General features: G+C 38.1%; 1 protein-coding gene across 1 annotated transcript in view; it reads left to right on the top strand.

The window, feature by feature from the left end:
• LOC307050997 (ankyrin repeat domain-containing protein 26-like) overlaps positions 1 to 26348 on the top strand; it is a gene marked incomplete at its 5' end in the record, with an annotated part of 144022 nt that overhangs the window by 14355 nt on the left and 103319 nt on the right. Inside the window, 5 exon segments of the mRNA XM_079701311.1 lie at positions 2610 to 2680; positions 7817 to 7850; positions 10288 to 10360; positions 11245 to 11305; positions 11395 to 11592. Of these exon segments, the coding sequence (XP_079557437.1) occupies positions 2610 to 2680; positions 7817 to 7850; positions 10288 to 10360; positions 11245 to 11305; positions 11395 to 11592 (437 nt within the window).

Below are 26348 nucleotides of genomic sequence, written 5' to 3'. Positions count from 1 at the left end.
TCACCTGCTTCAGATAAGTGACCTCAGCATAGCTTCTTGTCCATCAAGGACTTTAAATTAGCAGTTTCTACTACATGCCATCCGAGTGGGACAGGAGGCTTCTTTTTTGTCCCTTCATTTTAGCCTTGGAGGTAATTTACAAAGATGAACACTTGAACGTGTAAATGGTCAGTTCTACATGGATTGGCAAGATATTAACTTGGTAAAGTATATTAAATTAGCTGTTAAAGTAAGTTAGCTAAAGTTCCTAAGGGTGAAATTATCTCTCTGTTATTTTAGAACAGCCCTCATACTTGCTGTAAACAATGATTCAACAAATATAGTCAGGCTTCTTCTTCAAGAAGGTATTGATGTCTTTTCTCAAGATTTCTATGGAAGGACCGCAGACGAATATGCTCGTATTTATGGTTTTCATATGTAAGTGTTTACATTAAAATGCCAGTTATCACTAAACTGTGGTTAAAAATAATTTAACTGTTACTTGTTATGTGACAGGTGAGAGTTCTAGTTTGGTGCAGGCAGTTTGGGAATGGTGGTGAGATGTTCCCTATCATCAGCTGGAACCCAGCCAAAAGGCCAGACGAGTTAGATGTAGCAGTGGGCACAGGGTTCTTTATCTCAGGACTTTAAGACTTTATATCCTTAAAGATCCTAACATTATCCATTTCATTCCAAGTGTAACCCCTATGCATGGGGTACAAGTAGTGTCACAGCTCTGATTTTTCTAACTTGTTATTTGGGTCTTGAAGTGTTTAGTTCAGCAGACTATCCTATATTTTCTCTTGGGGACTTACTTCTATACTCTCCCTCTTAAATTTTGCAAGAACCTAAGGGATTCCCTAAGATCAAAGAGACAGTCCTCTTCCACAATTCATCTGGAGGGGAAAAAAAAGGGCATTCTCATCATTCTGTTGCTTGCATTGATTCTGTTGCTGCAGTGTTGCTACTAAAACTGGTCTTAGCAGGGTCTCCTTGGCAGCTGGATCTGGAGTGTGGATGTTGCTCTATAAAGACCTTTAATAATTTTAAAAGAAAAAAAGAAACCAGTGCTGCAGTCGGGTCACGATTGTCCTTTGCTCCCAGGATGCCCTTGCTGATTCAGATTCCTCAGTTTTCATGGTGATGCACACTTAGACTTCAAAGTGACAACTTGCTTAGTTCTCATACATATGCCTGTAGCTCAGCCACTGTTCCAAAGCAGCAGCACCCAGTTCTGGCACCTGGGCCTCCTAGCCTTAGCCACACACACCCTCCCCGACACACTCAAAAACCTTATGGAGAGCCCACATCTTAGCCCAGATCTTCACGATGAGTTACCCTTTGAGGCTCTTACTTGTCTTTTCTGCTAGCAGATGTCAATGGGAACCGTTTTAGGCTGTCAGAGAGGTTCAAATGCTCCTGCCGGGGGAGAGCAGACTTTCCTTTTTCCTTTGTTACCAGACCTGAACCTCAAGGCTGCTTTATATCCTGAGGGGCACTTTTTCTTAGGTTGTGGAAGGTCCCATATCATCCTCCTCGGAGTAGTGGGAGCCAGCTTGCCTGAGATTCCATAACTGAGGTTGGCCCCTCAAGTGATCTGTTTTCCATGATAATGAAAATCTTCTAAATGATTTACATCTGCCTCAGACTTCAAAGTATTTTCAGATTCTGCCTCATAAGGAACCCATTCACCAGAAATCCCTGAATCTCAAGTAGGTTAGTTGGCATTAGGAGAGGTAAGCCCCGTCCAGGACTTGTCAGCATCCATGGTAAAAGTAGGGTTATGTCTTCCAAGTGAACTGGAGATGAACATGGAGCTTAAGCATCATTCTAAGAAAGATCTGCTGGTTCAGAGTTTGAGTAGGTAGAGAAGGAGTAGTAGTGGTCCAAGCCAGGTCTGGACTTCAATTAGTTTTCTACTCTTGGTGCGATTAGCTGCAATAATGGGGGGCAGTTATGTTATCTAATTTAATGAGGTCATATATTTATAAATAAATTCAGTTACAAATTATAGAATAGCTGAGAGTCGCTGAATTACAAACCACAAAGAAAGGACAGCTAATCACCCTGATTGCTGACATTTTTCCTGAAAACTGCAACATTAGAATGTTAAACCTATGAAAGGACACACACATTGGGATTTTAATATGATTTTTACAAATTAATTTATATATTATTTATTTTTGGTTGCATTGGGTCTTTGTTGCTGCACGCGGGCTTCCTCTGGTTGTGGTGAGCGGGGGCTACTCTTTGTTGCGGTGCGCGGGCTTCTCATTGCGGTGGCTTCTCTTGTTGTGGAGTTCGGGCTCTAGGCGTGTGGGCTTCAGTAGTTGTGGCGCGTGGGCTCAGTAGTGGCTCGTGGGCTCTAGAGCTCCGGCTCAGTAGTTGTGGCGCACGGGCTTAGTTGCTCCGCAGCATGTGGGATCTTCCCGGAGCAGGGCTCGAACCCGTGTCCCCTGCAATGGCAGGCGGATTCTTAACCGCTGCGCCACCAGGGAAGTCCCACAATCGAAGTTTTGGTAATAGCTCTGACATTGTCTGAAGTGATCAAAGAATTTAATATATTTGGTAATTGTTTTTCATATTAGTATTAAAATAGTAATGTTATTTATCACATTTTTAATACATAGCAACTGCCAACTGATTTCTGAATATAAAGAAGAAAAGAGACCTAAAACTCCTTCTCAAAATAGCAGCCCAGGTAAGACGTCTGATAGTGAATTACTCTTGGTGACCCTACCATAGATAAAGTAAGAGTGAGGAAGTTTTAATAATGAAAAAGCAATGAAAAAAACCAGTGTGTAAACTGCATGTATATTTTTATTTTTTAAATTAATTTCTTAATAGTCTAGTATTCAGAATTGTTTAAGAAGTTAATTGTAGGTAATTTAAAATCAGACAGTGTTGTCTGAAAAGAAATCCACATATTTAATCATGGCCCCTAAAATCCCATATTAAATCTTTGCGTAAATAAGAAAAAAGATTTTTTGGTTAGTACGTTGTATGTTTCCTCTATAATCACATGAATATTAGTTATTGTATAGTGATTAGCCTCGCTCAGGCAAGCTGGCACCCACTTCTCTGAGGAGGATGATATGGGACCTTCCACAACCTAAGAAAAAGTGCCCCACAGGATATAACGCAGCCTTGAGGTTCAGGTCTGGTAACAAAGGAAAAAGGAAAGTCTGCTCTCCCCTGGCAGGAGCATTTGAACCTCTCTGACAGCCTAAAACGGTTCCCATTGACATCTGCTAGCAGAAAAGACAAGTAAGAGCCCCAAAGGGTAACTCATCGTGAAGATCTGGGCTAAGATGTGGGCTCTCCATAAGGTCTTTGAGTGTGTCGGGGAGGGTGTGTGTGGCTAAGGCTAAAAAAGTTACGATCTTTAGGCCTGGGAACTCAACAGTACCTTCCTGGTACTTTAAACAAATGGCAAACAAGAAGAACTGCAAAGCTGAGCCAGTGTGCAGTGTACCAAGAAGAGATTATTTTTGAAAGCTACCTACCGATAGTACAGAAGTCAGAAAAGCAATGCCTGGTAGCGAAGCACTGGTTATTTTCCATATTATTGTACCAGCGATGTCTCGCTATTACCAACTTCATTCCTCACAAGTCCAAACAGAGTGAGATAGGCTGACTTCATTAGAACCAGATGTTTTCTTCTGTGTGTTGGATAATTGTCATGACACTATAATTTTGTTAGAACAAGATGCTCTGTTGCCATTAGTTAAAGGATTATCATAGTTATTCAAATAGCCCAACTGGAGACTCAGCAAATTCTAATAAAAGCACAAAGATACTTCACGTTAAGAAATACACTATTGTGTTCCCTAGATGTGGCACCCAGCGCATTGTACAATCTGTATGAGGACACCTCTAACATAGTAGACCTCTGTCCATCAAAGAACTTCTGTAGGTTGGTTTTACACGTTAGAGGAGATACAGAAATGAAATAGAGCTTTGGTCTTCAAGGTGCTCATAATAGAGTTGTCCCTGGTTAATTTCAGTATTTTTTTAAATGGAATTTTCAAAGAAAATATTCTTATTTATTTGTTAATTTGTCCACTTAACAAATAACTATCAAGTATCTTTTAGGTACTAGGCACTATTCTGATGTCACAGGATGCAAGCATTTAAAAAACGCAGTCCTTGGGCTTCCCTGACGGCACAGTGGTTGAGAGTCCACATGCCGATGCAGGGGACACGGGTTCATGCCCCGGTCCGGGAGGATACCGCATGCCGCGGAGCGGCTGGGCCCGTGAGCCATGGCCGCCGAGCCTGCGCGTCCGGAGCCTGTGCTCCGCAACGGGAGAGGCCACAGCAGTGAGAGGCCCGCATACTGCAACAAAACAAAACAAAACAAAAAAAACACAGTTCTTGGGCTTCCCTGGTGGCGCAGTGGTTGAGAGTCCGCCTGCCGATTCAGGGGACACGGGTTCGTGCCCCAGTCCGGGGAGATCCCACATGCCGCGGAGCGGCTGGGCCCGTGAGCCATGGCCTCTGAGCCTGCGTGTCCAGAGCCTGTGCTCCACAACAAGAGAGGCCACAACAGTGAGAGGCCCGCGTACTGCAAAAAAAAATTAAAACAAAAATTAAAAAAATAATAAAAAACACAGTCCTTGCCCTCTAGGAGCTTGTTATTATAATGATCATTTTTATTATTTAGTATACTTTATTCTGTGCTTACTATGTCCCAGAGCCCACTAGGAGTTTATAAATTGTCTTTATGTATTTTTTTTAAGTTGGTGTTTCATATGTGCCAGATATTTTAAGTCCATGGTGAGGAATTAGAGTTTTTAAAAAGTGCGTGGACTTTAAGGTAAGCGTGCAGAGTGAGGAGAAGTTTGCCAGGTAAAGAGGCAGAAGGACAGCGTTTGGCTGGAGGAACATCTATCAAGATCACATGTTTTGCAGAAAGAACAGCAGTGCACAGGCTGAGATGTACGAGTGGACTTGGCAGGATTTATGAGCAGTTCAGTTTTGCTGGTGCAGAAAGGGTGCTGTGGGGATGGTTGGTAAAGAACACTTGAGGATGGCCTGGAGAAAAGTAGGGCAGGCACTGAGCTCCACAGCGGGACAAACGGAAGGTCTGCTGGGGACAATCTGAGTCACATACTGCAGGGATCCTCCTCAAGGAATTTGAGTACCAGCCAATGACGAAAAGATGTCAGTGGAATTACAAAGCCCTTAACTGAGGACTGAGGGTCTTGAGATGGAGGGAAGTAGCATTATTCCACATAGATCAGTCTCTATTTTTTAAAAAATTTTTTATTTATTTTGGCTGCGTCAGGTCTTAGTTGTGGCGTGCAGACCCCTTGTTGCAGTGTGCGGGCTTCTCTCTAGTTGTGGCGCGTGGTAGATCAGTTCCTATATTTGTTCATCTGAGTGTGCTAAATAAAACTCTCATTCAAAATAAAAATTAAAAAGGAAAAACAAAAAAAAAGAAAAGTAGGAGAGGATGGTGGTGATGTTGCAAAAAAATTTTTTAATGAAAATTTCAAGGAGGGAGTATCAATTATATCAAGTAAAATTACTGAAAAGAAAGTTGGATTTAACTCTTAAAAGTTCTTTGGTGGTAACCTTTTCATAAGGACAATTTAAGAGTCATAACATCTACTTTTTACATGAGTGGTACTTCTGATGTCCAAATCTGGAAAAATCATCACATCTACCAAGGTCCTACCTAAGTTTTTCATAACAGCGGCAGCTGCCCACGCAGGGTCAGCAAAAACAGTCTGGCCTGGTGAGTACGCTTGCCCGCGTTTTCCCAGAGTTCTCAAAACCTGGGACTGGGACTTCCCTGGTGGTCTAGTGGTTAAGACTTCTTGCTTCCACTGCAGGGGGCATGGGTTTGATCCCTGGGGAACTAAGATCCTGCATGCCGCTCGGTGTGGCCACAAAAACAAAAACAAAACAAAAAACCTGGGAGTCAACTGTGAGGAATTAAATCCTGCTTAGTTGGAGAAAATTAACTGATCTTTTCATTTTCTTTATAGGAACTTTCATACTTTAGAACATATTATCAATCATCAGAATTCTTTGGTTTTTTTCTGGTTGAAATAGGATTGTTGTTTGTTTCAATTACTTTCTGACGTCACTGTTTCATCTATCCCTTTTATGCCTTTATTCAAATGTGTATAGAAATACAGGCAAATATCAAGAAAAACAGATTTGAGGAAGGTTATTCTGTGAAATAACCTGACTGTAATCACATATAACACATCAACCCAAATAATACAGACTTCATGTAAACAGTGCAACTGTTTGAGAGGTTCCCCAAACCACACCAGGTTCGGCTCTTCCATAGAACTCCCAGGACTCAGCATGTGGTTGTACTCATGCTTGTGATTTATTACAGTGAAGGAATACCAAGCAAACTCAGCAAAGGGAAAAGGCGCACGGTGCGAAGTCTGAAGGAAACGAGGCGCAAGCTTGCAGGTGTCCTCTCCCTGTGGAGTTACTGCATGTGCTTCATTCCCCCAGCATCAGATTATGACAACACATGTGAAATGTTGTCCAGCAGTACCAGAGTCTCTCCCTCCCTCCTTCCCTCCCTCTCTTTTTTTGTTCATCAGCTTAAGATACAATGACATATGCCTTACAAGCTGAAAAAGCATGATTTCTATAATCATTTGCCACATAATGGGAAGGGTTGAGAAAAATGACATCCCTCACTACTACACAGCACTAACTGTTTGGACCATGCTGCTCTATGTGGTGGTGGGTCCAGATAGACTCTCGAGCAATGGAAGGAGACAGTCTCAAGAGATTATACTTTTAAAATGTATATATATTGAAAACTTAAAAAAAATTCAACTTCTCCATCCTCACCATCCAGTTGACCCCATTTGCCCTCCCCCGCCTCCCTTTCAGGAGATTATCCTTTATAAAACTGGAATTACAAAGTCTTTCATGCTTATCTTGCAATTGGAAATAGGGCCAGAAAGAGTTTGTTTCCTGTGTTTTGCCATGCTCTAAAGTACAGCGCCTGTAGACCAGGCTTCCTTGTGACAGGGCGTTTTCACCCTGAACTGAAGAGCTGGAGAAGTTGTGTTACGTGATGGCAAAATACATGTATTCTGTACGCACTGCTCTGAGTGATGGAAGTCCAGAAATATCATGCTATTTAAGTTTGCTATTGTCAGTTTATGGTACTGATTCTACTAATGATACCATTTTCTGTCAGTCTCACAGTTTGGTTAGGATTATGGTCATTGTAAACAGCACTTCACTTTTAGGTAACAAATTTTGATAAATACTGTTCTTTTTTTTTGCATATGATAAATGTAAAGGAGGGGAAATGGCTCTCATGCATAATTGCCTAGCAGTGGTATAATCAGCATTCACTCTAGTATACTGTCCAGGTGTGATCCCAAAGGAATACTTTTTTTAAAATTAATTAATTAATTAATTTTATTTTTGGCTGCGTTGAGTCTACGTTGCTGCACGCAGGCTTTCTCTAGTTGCGGGAGTGGGGGCTACCCTTTTTTGCGTCACGCGGGCTTCTCATCGTGGTGTCTTCTGTTGCGGAGCACAGGCTCTAGGCGTGCAGGCTTCAGTAGCTGCAGCACGCGGGCTCAGTAGTTGTGGCTCGTGGGCTCTAGAGCTCAGGCTCAGTAGTGTGGCACACGAGCTTAGTTGCTCTGCGACATGTGGGATCTTCCCGGACCAGGGCTCGAACACGTGTCTCCTGCATTGGCAGGCAGATTCTCAACCACTGCACCCCCAGGGAAGCCCACAGAGGGATACTTTTTAACAAAGCATCAGTCTTACACTTTTAATATTCTGTATTTTTCTATTGTTGATTTAAAATGTGTTTTACTTTTTCCTTTAACAGTGGTTAAGAGTCTTGAAGAAGAGTCTTTAAGCAGGTAGGATTTTATGGATTTTTAAAACTTGTATGTTTAACTAAGGGAACATGGAGAAAAGAAACCAATGTTTGTTGAGTGTTCTACTCTGGGTTAGACACTGTATTATGTGCTTAAATTTGTTACATCATAGAGTCATCACAATCGCTTTACAAAGTAGCTGTGCTATATACCTTACTTTAATTAATTAGGCAGCTGTGGTTTGGAGGGCTTGGTTAATTGACCCATGATTCCATAGACAACAAGTTGCTGACCTGTGATGTGACGGTCAGCCTCAGATCCACTCTCATGTCCTTCAGCAGAGATTGATAAGTACCTGTGTAGCACTGGGGTCAAGATACAGACCCAAATCAGATCAACTCAGAAAGTCAAATTTAGTTATGTACTAACTCTGATTTAGAGTTTTCCTAAGAAGCCTGGTTAGTCCAAGCCTTTGTCCTGATATATTTGACAATTGCAGTGGTAACTAGTACCTTGTATTTACCATTAAGGTGTTATGGCAGATCTCAGGTAGCTGAGGCCTCAGAACCATAGGGTTTTATACAAGCAAGACCTCATTAGGCAGGTCTCCTTAGATATAACGATGTCTACTCTCCTTAAGGTGAATTAGTTTTCTGTAAGAGAAGAGTATCTGCCTATAGACCATATTATGTTAATTAAATTCAACATCTACATAGAGCATCTGTCTAGTTGATTTCTCTACTTACTGCCTTCCCAGTCTGGTTTTGGTTTTCCCTTCAGGGTAGTACCCTTGCCTGGTTCTCTGAAGTTTTTTTTTTTTCCTAGAGTCTTTTTTCTTTTCTTTTTTTTTTTAAATAAATACATTTGTTTATTTGTTTATTTTTGGCTGCATTGGGTCTTTGTTGCTGCGCGTGGGCTTTCTCTAGTTGTGGCGAGCAGGGGCTACTCTTCGTTGTGGTGCACGGGCTTCTCATTGCAGTGGCTTCTCTTGTTGCAGAGTGCTCAGGCTTCAGTAGTTGTGGCACGTGGGCTCAGTAGCTGTGGCTCATGGGCTCTAGAGCACAGGCTCAATAGTGTGGCGCACAGGCTTAGTTGCTCTGGGGTATGTGGGATCTTCCCAGACCAGGGCTCGAACCCGTGTCCCCTGCATTGGCAGGCAGATTCTTAACTACTGTGCCACCAGGGAAGTCCCGAGCCCATCCTTGATTCAGGAACCATTGCCTTCACAGGCTGAAATCTTAAAGGTTGGGGACTGCCATTGAGCAGGCCTCAGGGGTGAGGCACAGGGGTGATTTAGGAGGGGAGCCTATAGGAAGGAAGATATTTAGGCAGTACATAGGGAAAGAGAGGCACAGCTGCCAGGACTCTGTTTCTACAGCACTGTCTCTGCTTGGGGATCTGAGTGCCTATGAGGGTTTTTAAGAGCTAGCTATTTATGTGGACCTGAATAAGGCAGGACCTGTATAGGAAAACTAAGTAGACTTTATAATTTTTAATGTTTTAATCTCTCTGGGAATGGTTTAACATATAAATTAGACATATAAATTTGTTCTTTGACTTTTGTACATTTAACTTTCAAACATTTCAGGGGACTCCCTGTACTGTTTTAGAGTAAAGGGAAGGAATGGGGCCTTCTTTTTTTTTTTAATACATTTATTTATTTATTTATTTAATTTTTGGCTTCATTGCTGCGCACGGCCTTTCTCTAGTTGCGGTGAGTGGGGGCTACTCTTCATTGTGGTGCACGGGCTTCACATTGTGGTGGCTTTTCTTGTTGCGGAGCATGGGCTCTAGGCATGCGGGCTTCAGTAGTGGTGGCGTGTGGGCTCAGTAGTTGTGGCTCGCCGGCGCTAGAGTGAAAGCTCAGTAGTTGTGGTGCACGGGGTTAGCTGCTCCGTGGAATGTGGGATCTTCCCGGACCAGGGCTTGAAGCCGTGTCCCCTGCATTGGCAGGTGGATTCTTAACCCCCTGCGCCATCGGGATAGCCCCGGGAGCCTTCTTTAATAAGTGGTTTCCCTGCTGGAGAACCAAGACTGCCATTTTTGATGGACACAGATTACTCTTTGAACCAGGCACGGACAATGGAGAAGGAGCAGCATATCCTTCTACTTTGTTTTAGGTCATCAGGTTTGTTCCAGTTCTGGTAAACAAAAGTTATGTTACCCATTAAATGGGTTTTCAGTTGAGGTTTTAGGACTTTTGGTGCAAACAAATTATTCTTAGGCTCTGCCAGTATATTGGCTGTCACCCTTTGTTATGGGAACTAAGAATGGGTCTTAGCTAGATATTTCATAGGTTGGGAGAGATGGAAGCAGAAATAGGTAACTAAAAGCTTTTCTAAAACAGAGGCCACATTTTAATGATGTCAGAAAACATCATTTAATATATAGATAACCAACCTTTCACTTGATTTTGTTTGTTTGTTTTCGGTTAAAGAAATGAAGTCACTCATTTTTGTTATATATTTTTGCTCTGAAGCCTTTCCAACAAACCTGGTGTTGATGATTCATGGCCTACATCAGATGATGAAGACTTAGATTTTGATACCAAGGTAAAGTTCTCTCCTGTGAAATTAGTTTTCCTGCTTTGAATTTAGTTTTGTGTAGTATTAACTTTTAAAGTTTAGCAGTGTTCTACCTCTCATTGTTTTATGTTTGTAGTAGAAAGTTGGTCAGAGCAAACCATTTTATAAAAATATGACTAGTTGAATTTTTTTTTTACTTTGCTAAATACTGAAGGTCGGGGCTGAAGAGAAAATGGGCTGGGAAGTAGATAGTGACAGGAAAAGTGTATTGGGAAGCACTTTCCCACAAGGGAGGAAATACGAAATTTGGTCAAGGATAAGGATTCTTACTGTGACTTTTCAACCATACTGACGTGATTTATATATACTCATGCTTAAATGAAATCTTTAGTGGATACAGTTACTTACTGTAATAATCATAGAATTTTCCTGGGGCTTTTCAGTTCCAAAACTATGTAGCATATATCATCTAGTTCTTTTTTCTTGGACAGTTTTTATTTTGGTATCATAGAGTTGTTAGGAGAGAGCTTTTTTTTTCTCTGTTTCTGTCTTTGGTTCTGCATTAAGCCTAAAATAACAGTCGAAATTATGGAAATTTAGAAATTAAAATTCTGTTTCTCAAAATCCATATTATGAAGGGATTTCGCTGTGTTTTCTGAAGCATTCCATTAAGCGTATATTCAGGGAATTCCCTGGTTGTCCAGTGGTTAGGACTCCACGCTCTCACTGCCAAGGACCCAGGTTCAATCCCTGGTCGGGGAATTAAGATCCCACAAGCGGTGCAGGATCTTATTTCCCCGACCAGGGGTTGAACCCATGCCCACTGCAGTGGAAGCATGGAGTTTTAACCACTGGATCACCAGGGAATTCCCAATACTTCTTATTCTTAAAGCTCTTGTTTTCTTCTCTAGAATGTCCTGAAACCAAGCTTAACAAAGCTAATGAGTGCTTCTCAGCAATCCAAGAAAAACAGTAAGTTATTTGAAGACTGTCCTTCTTGTGTTATTCACTGATTTGAAATTACGGATGTTCTCATGTACTCCACCTTGGTTTCACTATAGTAGAAGCAAAATGTGGCATCGTGAGACCAGAAGAGAGAACCTTCTTTGAGCATAATAGTTCTGATAGTGGAAATGAAGATGTGGTCAAAACCTTTCCCAAACCATCAATCCAGGGCGTCTCTCATCCTGCTTTCCCATCACCTGAACCTCTCCCAAAACCTCTCAAGTCTTTAGCAGGCCTTGGTCTTACAAAGGTAAGTTGTTCTGTTTTGTTTTTAACTTTTTTTTTCTGTGCTTTTTCGCATACCAGCCCCCTGATTCTTACAGTGTTGAAAAGGATCCCTTACAGAAATGGAATTTCTCAAGATCATGATAGAAAACAGTGTAATAACAAGAGCAATATATGTGCAGGATTGAGATTTATGAACGTTGGTGGCAGTAAACCATTCTGAAGTATGCCATTATGAAAGGAAAGAATGAGAAAGCAACTAGAAAGAACAACTAGATGAATATGAAGATGGGGAGGGGGATGAAGGGGAATAATTCATTTAAGAAGGACAAGATGAATTTAAAGATTGAGTGAGAGTCAAGATGAGAGAGATTATTATACAAACAACAGAAATAGTGGGGTTAAGTGAGAGCAGGAACTCTATATTATAAAATATGATAGAAATTATTTCAAATTCAAATTAACAAGAGAAAATCAGGTCATGGGAAAAAATGCTCATACTCTTTTGAATGACATATAGTTGATTTTTATGAAGAACGGAAAGAGAATTTGATCCTTACCTTTTTTTGGTTGTTGTTGTTTTTTAATTGAAGTGTAATTGATTTACAATACTGTGTTAGTTTCAGGTGTACAGCAAAATGACTTGGTTATACATATAGATGTATATATCTATATTCTTTTCAATTCTTTTCCATTATAGTTTATTACAAGGTATTGAATATAGTTCCATGTGGAAGTTAGTTTTAATTTGAAGTTTTTTCCTTTTTAAAAAATTCTCACTTTTAAATTAATAAGGTTATGTCTTATATTTAATCTAGCAAAACCTTTGTTCATAGATAATGCAAGAAGAGCTCTGTTTTAGGCCTTATCAGATTTATTATGAATTAAGAATTTGGGGCCCTTCTGTTTCTTGTGGTTTCTTACTTACTGTTTGGTATATACTTAACTAATTTATCTTACTGTTTGGAATCATCTTGGTAGGTGTTTTAGATCTTTTTGAGAATAAACAGAGAGGAAGTAAATAAGTATTTTATCTAGTCTTTCACTAAGATTATAATTTCTAATTGTGTAAATGAGGTTCTTAATTCCAAGTCATTAAATGAGAAAATTTTAAACTGCAACAGTCTTAAAGAAAAAAATATAGAAATCATTTTTTCGGGAGAGATTCTGATTTATCTTTTCCTAGTAATATCTGCACATAATGGGCACATATACACACATCAAATGAATGAAATCACAATTTATGATTTTTTTCTAATATAAACTACTTGTTATTATAAAATAATAAGGAAGGAAAATTACCAGCAGAGTGTACAAAATTATCTTTGCAAGATAATTTTTTACTTTTTAAAATATCTCCAGCAGTAGGTACATTTCATGTTATTCTTGAGAAACTTTATTAACTTCAGTATTTATGGTTAAACTAGCATGTAAATATTTTGTTATACAAGTTAAACTAACATGTAAATTTTTTCATATCTAAAACCCAGGAATCCTGGTTACTTGATTTTTTAGTCCCTTTGTTCTTCCCTCATGTGAATATTGGGTCCTGTTTGTTAATCACAGATGTATCTGAGAACTTTTAAATCTCCAACTATGATAATCATAGTTTTACTAATTTTTTTTTTAGTTCTATAGCATTTCCCCAATCTTTAACTGCCATTCTATAAGGCGTAGATAGTAAGAGTTATTAGCGTGCTGTTCACAGGTGAATAAGGAAACCATGTGAATTGTAAAATAGGGTTTTATATTTCTTCCATACATCATAGTAGTACTTAAAAATGCCTCATAATTCCATAATCACATAAACATTCTCTTCTACAATTTAAAACTTGTCTTTTAAGATTAATTTTTGAAAAGGAGTTTTCTTGTAGTCTCTTGAGTTGGTGTTTTACAGTTAAATCTTTTCATTAAACTTAAAAATGCTTATTGCTATAATATCCCAGAAATGAATATTTGCACATATTCATGAAAGAGTATATTTTATATGCTTAAACAAATGTTGCAATATATAATCGAAAAATTGAATCTCATAGTTTTCTTCCCCAGTCTTGTTTATATTTTCAAAAGTTCAGAACTCTGCATAGGTGTGCATCATTTAATTATATCAGGTTAGTATATTTTACAGATATTTATCTTAACATCATATGCTTTTCCTGAATAAGTTTATCTATTACTAATCCAAATGCATTTATCCAAATCTTTCCTCTAAGTCCCCTGGGTGCCTCAAATTTGTTATGCCTCAAACTGAAGACATTGTCCCTGATGCTTTCCTCTTTCCTGACTCTTTGTAAGCTACTCTGTCATCTGTCTTCCCCATCCTATTAGATAACATCACTGAAATACCAAAGCAGGAAAAATCCTGGACTCCATCCCTCCCTGAAATCACCACATCCTGTTGCTCATCAAGTTCAGTATTTTCTACCTGCTTACCATTTTTCATTTCCTATTACTTTCTCACTTATAATTTTGAAATGCTCTTTTCTAGTTTTGCTCCCCTGATGTTCATCTTTACGTTGCTGCCAGAGTGACCTTTCTAAAATATATTTGTGAAGATGTAACACCTCTACTTATGTAATGGATCCCCATCACATGGAGGAGAAAGTTCATGTTCTAGGAGGACACTTGCTTTTTTTGGTTTGGCTCTGATCCTCCAGTTTTGTCTCTCCATACCATTCCCGGTAACTGTGTTCTAGTTTTCCACGTGACTTGTTATGTTGTTTCACGCCTCGTCCTTTTGCTCAGGCTGCCCTTTCTAGAATCCCCTTCACGTCCGTGCTCTACACTGTGTGTGTCTTTTAAGACACAGACCTGACTTTGCAGCATTTCCTGAGCTACCCAGATACAGCTGACTCCTCTTTCCTTGTGCCCTTCCTGTACTCTGTTCACATCAATTGTAGAGCTTTTGAATGATACTTTGCTGTTCTTACTTGTTTTCATGTAGCTCTATTTCTCCTGGAATACAGAGCAGAATCGGTCTTCTATTTATATTTCCAGCTTTTCTCCCAGGATAGTGCCGATGATTTGATAGATCCAGTAAATATTTGTGGTCTTACTGATTGATTGAATGACCAAATGAATGAATATGATGTTTTCTGGAATGAGGTGTTTGTTTTGTTTTGTTTTTATAGGAAGGAACAACAAATCCAGAAATTGGAGAAAAAGAAAATGATACTGATATTGAAAGCGCTCCACAAGAGCAAACAGATCATAACAATTTGACTTCTGTTGATGGAGCTCAGAAAAATAATAGGAGTGGTGAGTTAGTGAATATTTATGAATTTTTTTCTATGCTTAAAGGCTAGTCTAAAAACATGTAAAGCGTGTAGATCCAAATATACTACCCGTTTCTTTCTTGTTATTTTTTCTGCGGTACGTGGGCTTCTCACTGCTGTGGCCTCTCCCTTTGCGGAGCACAGGCTACGGACTCACAGGCCCAGTGGCCACGGCTCACGGGCCCAGCCACTCTGCGGCATGTGGGATCTTCCCGGACCGGGGCACAAACCAATATCCCCTGCGTCGGCAGGCGGGCTCTCAACCACTGCGCCACCAGGGAAGCCCTTTTTTTTCTTCTTTCCATTTCTTTTAAAGTATGTTTCTTTTGCTCTGTTTCTTCAGAAGTATCCCAACTACTACCAACTCTTTTTCTTCCTGAAAATGCCTCAACCTTCTGAAATTCTTTTCTGCTACTTTATTTTATTTAAATATTTGTGGATGGAGATAGACATATATGTATTTAAAATTCATAGCAGTAAATGTTCTCATTAATGTATCTTTGGCTGCATTCTACAGATATGATGTCAGCATTAGGATTAGGAGAAGAGGAAGGTATAGAATCACCTTGGGATTCTGAGGTACTGTCTTCTATTATTATTATTTTTTTTATTTTAAAATATAAGCACTGAGTGATGCTAAAACATAAAAGGGGGGATGCTTTGACTTTACTTTCTCACCTTTGCATTTGCCCATCAAAAGTTTTTCCTTATATTTTTAACCTGTAATTAATTAAATAATTGTGTGCTAAGTATAGTAACTACCACATAGTGCACTTTTGTTAATTTGCAAGATTCACCTAATGAAACCAGTGTAGCACAGAGCAAAAACCAAGACTTAGAAGTCATAAGGAATCAGTTTGGGTTCTGAAGTTAAATTTATCTAAAAACTGAAGCATTATTCCAGGTCAGCCTATGGCCAAATGTATGTTTCTTTTTTCTTTTCCTTTTTTAAAAAAATTTTGTTGGAGTATAGTTGATTTACAATGTTGTGTTACTTTCAGATATACAGCAAAGTGAATCAGTTATACATATATCCACTCTTTTTTCAATTCCTTCCCCATATAGGCCATTACAGAGTATTCAGTAGAGTTCTCTGTGCTATACAGGAGGTCCTTATTATTGATCTATTTTATATATAGTAGGGTGTATCTGTCAGTCCCAGTCTCCCAAGCAAATGTATGTTTCTTTGGTACATATGGATGTGTAAAACTCCTAGTGAGGTTCAGAGAGAAACAGGTTGAAATGTAGTTTTTTACCACTTAGACCTGAAAAAGATAGTGCCTGAGACTTGAAAGTATTAGTACATTTGGATTTTCAAATAGATCTGCAAGGAACGTTTCAAGAGAAGCAAAAAAATGGGGAATAATAAGTATGTGGCGTTATAATAACAACAGTTTGGTTTAGCGATGTTTTAATAAGTACACACCATTTTGGATAAACTAGTGTGCGTTGAGTACCTTTATGGCAGCCATACTTGAAGTAACGTAAATATAAAGTAATGATGACCTGTTGTAAGGTGACAGCTATGGAAAGAGATAAGAAGGGCCTGATCTGTTAGACATAGGCAGCTGCTGCAGTGATACAGCACTGTGTTTAAAGTCAAAAGACATGGTAGCATCCTGGTTCTGTCACTACCTGTGGGATCTCGGAAAAACTTGTCTACCCTGGTTGAGCGTCAGTGACGTCCTTCGTATAAATGGTACTGTTACCCACTTCTCAGGTAGGTGTAGGGAACAGATGTGGTAACAGCTGTGAACACACCTTGTAAACTGTAAAGGGTGCTATAGAAATGTAAGACAAAAATGATCACAGTGGCAATTAGTGACTCACTAAATGCTGGGGCACTTTTTTAAAACCTGAAGGACAATAAAATGACAGTAGTGTTAAGAATAGGAAAATTAGAATGGGCATGTGGATTTCTAGCTTGGGGTATGTTAAGTTTCTATACACTGTTATCGGAGATCTCCTATAGGTATCAAGTGCTTTGGTACTTGAGGTCCTCTCGACATTTTAAATGTTTTGATCTTAAATAAATTCCTGTTATTGAATACCAACTATATACGGGGCAGTTAGACACTGACTGTACCAATTGAGGGGTAAGGCTGTAGTGGTGGGAACATAAAACCAAACAGGAATCCTTTATAAGTCACTATTAACTCCTTCATGTAAAGAAAATGCCGAGAGCTTCCCTGGTGGCGCAATGGTTGAGAGTCCACCTGCCGATGCAGGGGATACAGGTTCGTTCCCCGGTCCAGGAAGATCCCACGTACCGCAGAGCGGCTGGGCTCGTGAGCCATGGCCGCTAAGCCTGCGCGTCCGGACCTTGTGCTCCTTAATGGGAGAGGCCACAACAGTGAGAGACAAAGAAAATGGAGAATGTTACGTTAGGCAACATTGAGAGAGTTTGTAGTTAGGATGGGGATGGGAATGGGAGTGGAATTTAGGTAGTCAGAAAAGATCTGCATGTGAGAAAAGCTACCAAGCGGAGGATGGGAAGGAGCCAGTCACGTGAGGGTCCAGGGGAGGGACATTCTGGACAAAGAGAGCAGAGGATCCCATCATTACACTCTCGCATCTTGGAATGACCAGGAAACAGGAAGTGGGGTAACTGTCCTTACAATCACTTTTATCATTGTTGTTGTATGTAGAAAATAAAATGTGCATAAGAAAAGCTTGGCACATTTAGATGATTAATAAATAAAAGTTCTTTTTCTTCCCTTATTAAAGCTTGCTGTACTTTTTTGAAGAGTTGGATAACTATATTTAAATTTTCTGCTATTATTTAAACATAAAAGTTTTTCTTACTACTTCGCTATTTTATTCAACTATTTTTCCTATCAATAAAAATTTTATCAAATAACAGATTCTTATAAGCCCTTGTTTACCTAAATGAAGCAGCTTCTACAGTGTTCTGTTTATGCTCAACATGACATACTTCATGGTTTCTTTTCATGCCAAGTATATTAATTTAATACTAAAAAATTTCTGTCTTTAGAAATATTTTAAATTTATAGCAAGTGTACTTATTAAAGCATTTATTTAAACACATATTTTTAAAAAATACTCTCTTCTTTTGACAAGGAATGTAAAGTAGAGTTAGGTGTTTTGAAGTTAATTCTTTGCTGAAATGTGCCTGTAAGTCAGGCACATTTTTTGTCTGTGAAAATAATTCCTCTGGCTTTCCATGCTCAGTTTACAGAGTCAGTAGCCAAATGAGGATAAAAGATAGACTTGATCTACAGAGTGTATATGAAGTTTTCTATTTAAATGTTTGGGTTTTCAATGCATGCTTCTCTTATTTTTACATCTAATTGCTTGTAAAGTAGGAAATTTTTAAAAAGTAGGGTATTTTCCGCTATTAGAAGGGGATTAGGAAAGCTTTATGCAACTCATTATTAATATCAATTTTAACAGAGTATCTCTGAGAGTCTTCCAGAGAAGTATGTTGATCATTTATCTGGAGCTGCAGGTCAAAGAGGAAAAAATATATTAAATGGACAAATAGAAGGTAAGAACTATATTTTTATGAAAAAGTCATTTGACAGCATGTTGATTTAAAATGGGAATTCTGATATATTCTAATAGCCAAAGAAAATCACCTGTCGGTTAAGAGGAAGAATCATTCCTCACACTGATTTCAAGTTGAACTGAGCCTGTCTCATTCTGGAAAAGAAGCGCTGTATCAGAAGAACTAAGCAGCTACATCTTTTTTTCTTGTCAAAAATCCATCAGCAGTTTTTAGGCAGTTTTTATTTGGCCAAAAAGCAGTGCTTGAATACTTAACTGTGTGCTGTGTTCTATTTAAGCTCTGAGTGTCCAGATGTTCTTTTGTAGACAACATGCCATGATATAATCATCCATCTCCATGTCTGTTACCAAGTTTCACTGTGAAGTGTGCCACCCTTTTGAGGTGGTCCTCAAAGACACAGTTTGCTTGTTGTTTAACCAAGTGTCCTAAAGCATGTACCTGAAGTTATATCATTTTTTATTCTAAAAAGCTATGCAGCTTATATTCTGAAAACTATTAAAAAACATAACACTGTTGATGTAAAAAAAAAAAAAAGAAAATCACCTGTCAAATGCATAGTGAGGAAAAAGACGAGAAAAGGAGGGAAGCTGTGTATCTTATCTGGTGTCAGCCACAGATTAAAGTGAGAGTCCCCTTTAAGGAGCTAAATTATTAGTTCCGTTTCAAGGTACTCTACAACCTAAGGAAAGTCGGGAAATGAGGAAGAGGAAAGAAGGACTAAAGAATGAAAGAGGCAGAGGTTACAGGGAGTAAATGAAGGAAAAGGCAGCAGGGGTCTGTGGAGGACGGGGGCAAAGTAAAATAGGTCTTTAGAAAAGGGAAGAGCAGAGTATTTGAAACGTGAGACAAATTTGAAGTGAGCTTCCAGCACCGAAACTTGTCAGAGACGAACAGCAAAGCTTTCCCACTCTTACTGTGGGAATGTAGAAGCAGACTCATAGATCAGAGTTTCTCAAATTTTAATTAGTCCCCTGGGGACCTTGTGAAAAGTGCACATGCTGAGCAGCAGGTCTGGGATTGTGCATTTCTGACAAGCTCTCAGAGTAGCAAGGGTGTAGGCTTGCATTGAGAGAACTCTGGAAGAAGAGCCACTGGATAGTTCAAGACAGAACAGGGTCAAGGAAAAGCATTATTTTGTTTTTCTTTCTGAGTGTGTTTATATCATTTTTTATACCAATGCTTCCATATTTCATATTTAAATATTCCATATTTAAGAGGGTAGCAAAGCGTTGAAGTAGAACTTATAGATGTAAGGTGCCACTGCTAAGCAAAGAGGAAAAAAGAAGTGGTGGGGATGATCCATAAAAAGAATGTCAAAGGGGAAGAATTAAGACCACAGATCCAGAGACTACCTTTGAAGAGGAAAGAATATAGTGAAAGGAAAGAGGGGGGAAAGTAGTGTGTTAGGGAGGTGATTGTGGAGGTGATGAGGAAACTTGAGAGAACTCTCGTTAGATGACTTCAGTGTATTTACACTGAAACAAGGTTAGGTCATTGCTGCTCCAGAGAATACTGGAAGCAGGAGTGGGTGCTAGAATTGAGGTAAACCCCAGCTCCTCCTTGTAACTATCAGGCATCAAAGATATATGTTGTGTTGGTATGTGTTATTCAAATGAGATTAATTTGAATATGGAAGCATTGGTTGTTTTTTTTTTTTTAAAGATAGGTTTTTTTTTTGTATTTTTTTTTTTTTTTGGCCGCTTGGCTTGGCATGTGGGATCTTAATTTCCCCAACCAGGGATTGAACCCATGCCCCCTGCAGTAGAAGCATGGGGTCTTCACCACTGGACCACCAGGGGAGTCCCTAAGATAGCTAATTTTTTGATGATAATTGTTTCACAAAAATCCTCTTAAACATTAGCATGATATACTGAACCAAACTAATTTTGGAAACAAAAGAAATTAATAGGGTTCATTCCCTAAATGTTAAAATTGTTATTTTCAGTAAATACTACACTGATTTTGAAATATGAAAGATTTTTAATATCTAATAATTCTGTGGCAGTAAAATTTACTTTTTCCTTTTTGATAATCGTACTTCGATATTGAAAACTTATAATACCTTATTTCTTAGATGTGCCTTATATACCTTCTTGCATGAGTGGATCGAGAAACTTTAAGATGACTAAACTAGAGGATCCAAGAAATGTAGGCATACCAGTAGCCCACATGGGTATGTAAAAAAATGAATATTTTTATGAACTATTATTCTAAAAGTGTATATCCAAGCTGATCAGTTCATAACACTTTCTCTGATGAGAAATGAATTATACATTCAACTGAGCTGTCATCCCAACTGTGCACTTCCTAAATTACAGGACAAATTGAAGAACATGATAAATACTTGTAGTATAATGGTGTAAATGATGCTGCTGTATTGCATTCAAGATATGCTGTTGCATTTTACCATCAGCTTTCACATTTACCTTCTCGGGGTCATGATTTGTTCCTCTGATTAAAGATCACTTTTCTCCTCATCAATCAGCATGTTCACATTGGTACATGTGCATTTTTCTATTTTATAAAGGCTTTTGGAACATAATCTTAGTTTTGAAATCTTAACTGCATGTTTTGTTAAACCTGTACTCCTATTTTTTCTTCAGTATCTATAGTGGATTCATATGTCTGTCTTGTTGCAGTCCTAACTTCCCCCAAGAAACAAAACACCAAAACCTAAAGTATTCACTGCCAAGGCCAAGCATGAGGATTCTGCTCAGTACTAACTGCATGAATATATAGTTGGCTTTCATAGTTACGTGTAATTGATTCTATGTCCTTTTTGCCTTTTAGATTCTCCTGAAAAATATCCTCACTTGAAGGTAAAAACTTATATTTTTGTCTTGAATTATTAACTACAGATTGTATCAAATGTAGATTATTTATTAATCAACTTGTTTCAAAACCCATTCAGCCTGCAGTTGGAGTGAAAGATTGTGTTCCTAATAAAACAGTAGGAATGAAGGATTTACAAACAGCCAGATCAGGTAAATTTTGCAGTGCAAATTTCACTCTGGAAAGAGGTACACTAAAATATTTGAAATGCTCTCAGCCTTCATATTCCTAATTCTTTTTTCTTTTGTTTTTGCAAGTTTAATTGAAGGATTTGACATAAATAAGGCACATGTTATTGTTGGTATCCATGTTTTGAAAAAAAGATATTTACAAGCATAAGAAAAAGATATTTTTAAAATGTAAGCTTTAACTCAGATGTTTCTATGTACGTTTCAATACCCTAAAGTTCTCAGTTTGGAATCTCTGTACTTCTTAGGGATTCTCAGAGGTTAATTATTAGATTCTAAGATTTTTCCAGTTTTATAAAATGCTTATTAGAATTCTGACCTTAACCTAGAGTAAAGCTTCACTTGCTAACATGTCAATTGTATTTCAAATTTAATTATTTCATTTCAGTGGTGTTACACGGATGAGCTTAAGCCAACCAGATGTTTTGATTAGCAGACTCTGTGTGTGTGTGTGTGTGTGTGCGTGTGTGTGTGTGTGTGTGTGTGTGTGTGTGGTCTTTGATTATTAAAAGTTGGGGAAAGTAATCATACCTTAATGACGATTTGATAGACACAATCTTTTACAACAGCAATTCTGAAAGTTTTGGGCTTTAAGATCCTTTTATTTATTTGTTTGTTGTTTTTTATGATGCAGATATAGGATCCTTTTATACTTTTAAAAATTATTGAGAATTCCAAGGAACTTTTGTTTAAGTAGGTTGTATCTACTGATGTTTACTGTATTGGAAAATAAAACTGAAAAATTTAAAATACAAGCACACACAATCATACATTCTATTAGCCATTAGAAGTATGATGTTATCACATATCTTGTCTCTGGAAAACTCCTCTGTACACTTAAAACAGAATGAGAATGGAAATAACGTTTACTGTTATTGTGAAAATAGTTTTGACCTCTTGGACCCCTTGAACGGTTGAGTCTTGGGACTCCAGGGATGCTCAGGTGACACTTGAGAACCACTGTTTTAAACCATTTACAGAGCTCATGGATGTGAAATGATAAAGGGACGCTTGTGATGAAACAGGCTTTAAACTTTCACTTTTACATTTCTTGCTTTTTTCTTTGATTTGTCTTTTTTTTAATGTATATAGCAGGTTCTTATTAGTCATCAATTTTATACACATCAGTGTATACATGTCATTCCCAATCTCCCAATTCATCCCACCACCATCCCAACCCCCTGCGGTTTTCACCCATTGGTGTCCATACGTTTGTTTTCTACAACTGTGCCTCAATTTCTGCCCTGCAAACCAGTTCATCTGTACCATTTTTCTAGGTTCCACATATATGCGTTAATATACGATATTTGTTTTTCTCTTTCTGACTTACTTCACTCTGTATGACAGTCTCTGCATCCATCCACGTCTCAACAAATGACCCGATTACATTCCTTTTTTATGGCTGAGTAATATTCCATTGTATATATGTACCCCATCTTCTTTATCCATTCGTCTGTCGATGGGCATTTAGGTTGCTTCCATGACCTGCCTACGGTAAATAGTGCTGCAGTGAACATTGGGGTGCATGTGTCTTTTTGAATTATGGTTTTCTCTGGGTATATGCCCAGTAGTGGGATTGCTGGATCATATGGTGATTCTATTTTTAGTTTTTTAAGGAACCTCCATACTGTTCTCCATAGTGGCTGTATCAGTTACATTCCCACCAACAGTGCAAGAGGGTTCTCTTTTCTCCATACCCTCTCCAGCATTTGTTGTTTGTACATTTTCTGATGAAGCCCCTTCTAACTGGTGTGAGGTGATACCTCATTCTAGTTTTGATTTGTATTTCTCTAATAATTAGTGACGTTGAACAGCTTTTCATGTGCTTCTTGGCCATCTGTATGTCTTCTTTGGAGAACTGTCTATCTAGGTCTTCTGCCCATTTTTGGATTGGGTTGTTTGTTTTTTTAATATTGAGCTGCATGAGCTGTTTATATGTTTTGGAGATTAATCCTTTGTCCGTTGATTTGTTTGCAAATATTTTCTCCCATTCTGAGGGTTGTCTTTTTATCTTGTTTATGGTTTCCTTTCCTGTGCAAAAGCTTTGAAGTTTCACTAGGTCCCATTTGTTTATTTTTGTTTTTATTTACATTACTCTAGGAGGTGGATCAAAAAAGATCTTGCTGTGATTAATGTCAAAGAGTGTTCTTCCTATGTTTTCCTCTAAGAGATTTATAGTGTCCAGTCTTACATTTAGGTCTCTAATCCATTTTGAGTTTATTTTTGTGTATGGTGTTAGGGAGTGTTCTAATATCATTCTTTCCATGTATCTGTCCAGTTTTCCCAGCACCACTTATTGAAGAGACTGTCTTTTCTCCATTGTATATCCTTGCCTCCTTTGTCATAGATTAGTTGACCGTAGGTGTGTGGGTTTACCTCTGGGCTTTCTATCTTGTTCCATTGATCTATGTTTCTGTTTTTCTGCCAGTACCATATTGTCTTGATTACTGTAGCTTTGTAATATAGCCTGACGTCAGGGAGTCTGATTCCTCCAGCTGCGTTTTTTTTCCCTCAAGACTGCTTTGGGTATTCGGGGTCTTTTTTGTCTCCATACAAATTTTAAGATTTTTTGTTCTAGTTCTGTAAAAAATGCCATTGGTAATTTGATAGGAATTGCATTGAATCTGTAGATTGCTTTGGGTAGTATAGTCATTTTCACAATATTGATTCTTCCAATACAAGAACATGGTTTATCTCTCCATCTGTTGGTATCATCTTTAATTTCTTTCATCAGTGTCTTATACTTTTCTGCATACAGATCTTTTGTCTCCCTAGGTAGGTTTATTCCTAGGTATTTTATTCTTTTTGTTGCAATGGTAAATGAGAGTGTTTCCTTAATTTCTCTTTCATATTTTTCATCATTAGTGTATAGGAATGCAAGAGATTTCGGTGCATTAATTTTGTATCCTGCAACTTTACCAAATTCTTTGATTAGCTCTAGTAGTTTTCTGGTGGCATCTTTAGGATTCTCTATGTGTAGTATCAAGTCATCTGCAAACAGTGACAGTTTTACTTCTTCTTTTGCAATTTATATTCCTTTTATTTCTTTTTCTTCTCTGATTGCTGAGGCTAGGACTTCCAAAAGTATGTTGAATAATAGTGGTGAGAGTGGACATCCTTGTCTTGTTCCTGATCTTAGAGGAAATGCTTTCAGTTTTTCACCATTCAGAATGACGTTTGCTGTTGGTTTGTAATATATGACCTTTATTATGTTGAGGTACGTTCCCTCTATGCCCACTTTCTGGAGAGTTTTTATCATAAATTGGTGTTGAATTTTGTTGAAAGCTTTTTCTGCATCTATTGAGATGATCATATGGTTTTTATTCTTCAATTTGTTAATATGGTGTATCACATTGATTGATTTGTGTATATTGAAGAATCCTTGCATCCCTGGGATAAATCCCAGTTGATCATGGTGTATGATCCTTTTAATGCATTGTTGGATTCTGTTTGCTAGTATTTTGTTGAGGATTTTTGCATCTATATTCATCAGTGATATTGGTGTGTAATTTTCTTTTTTTGTCATATCTTTCTCTGGTTTTGGTATCAGGGTGATGGTGGCCTCGTAAAATGTGTATGGGAGTGCTCCTTCCCCTGCAATTTTTTGGAAGAGTTTGAGAAGGATGGGTGTTAGCTCTCCTCTAAATGTTTGATAAAATTCACCTGTGAAGCCCTCTGCTCCTGGACTTTTGTTTGTTGGAAGATTTTTAATCACAGCTTCAATTTCATTACTTGTGATTGGTCTGTTCATATTTTCTGTTTCTCCTGGTTCAGTCTTGGAAGGTTATACCTTTCTAAGAATTTGTCCATTTCTTCCAGGTTGTCCATTTTATTGGCATAGAGTTGCTTGTAGTAGCCTCTTAAGATGCTTTGTCTTTCTGCGGTGTGTGTTGTAACTTCTCCTTTTTCATTTCTAATTTTATTGATTTGAGTCCTCTCCCTCTTTTTCTTGATGAGTCTGGCTAATGGTTTATCAATTTTGTTTATCTTCTCAAAGAACCAGCTTTTAGTTTTATTGATCTTTGCTATTATTTTCTTTGTGTCTATTTCATTTATTTCTGCTCTGATCTTTATGTTTTCTTTCCTTCTGCTAACTTTGGGTTTTGTTTGTTCTTCTTTCTCTAGTTCCTTTAGGTATAAAGTTAGATTACTTATTTGAGATTTTTCTTGTTTCTTGAGGTCAGCTTGTATAGCTATAAACTTCCCTCTTAAGACTGCTTTTGCTGCATCCCATAGGTTTTGGATTGTTGTGTTTTCATTGTCATTTGTCTCTAGGTATTTTTTGATTTCCTCTTTGATTTCTTCAGTGATCTCTTGGTTATTTAGTAATTTACTGTTTAGCCTCCATGTGTTTGTGTATTTTGTGTTTTTCCACTGTAATTCATTTCTAATCTCATAGTGTTGAGGTCAGAAAAGATGCTTGATATGATTTCAATTTTCTTAAATTTACTGAGGCTTGGTTTGTGACCCAAGATGTGATTTATCCTGGAGAATGTTCTGTGCGCACTTGAGAAGAAAGTGTAATCTGCTGTTTTTGGATGGAATGTCCTATAAATATCAATTAAATCTATCTGGCCTATTGTGTCATTTAAAGCTTCTGTTTCCTTATTTATTTACATTTTGGATGATCTGTCCATTGGTGCAAGTGAGGTGTTAAAGTCCCCCACTATTATTGTGTTACTGTTGATTTCCTCTTTTACAGCTGTTAGCCGTTGCCTTATATATTGAGGTGGTCCTATGTTGGGTGCATATATATTTATAATTGTTATATATTCTTCTTGGATTGATCCCTTGATCATTATATAGTGTCCTTCCTTGTCTTTTGTAACATTCTTTATTTTAAGGTCTATTTTATCTGATATGAGTATTGCTACTCCAGCTTTCTTTTGATTTCCATTTGCATGGAATATCTTTTTCCATCCCCTCACTTTCAGTCTGTATGTGTCCCTAGGTCTGAAGTG

This window comes from Hyperoodon ampullatus (genome assembly GCF_949752795.1).
Source record: "Hyperoodon ampullatus genome assembly, chromosome: 3".
Taxonomy (NCBI): domain Eukaryota; kingdom Metazoa; phylum Chordata; class Mammalia; order Artiodactyla; family Ziphiidae; genus Hyperoodon; species Hyperoodon ampullatus.
This window is presented reverse-complemented; position numbering and strand designations above follow the sequence as displayed.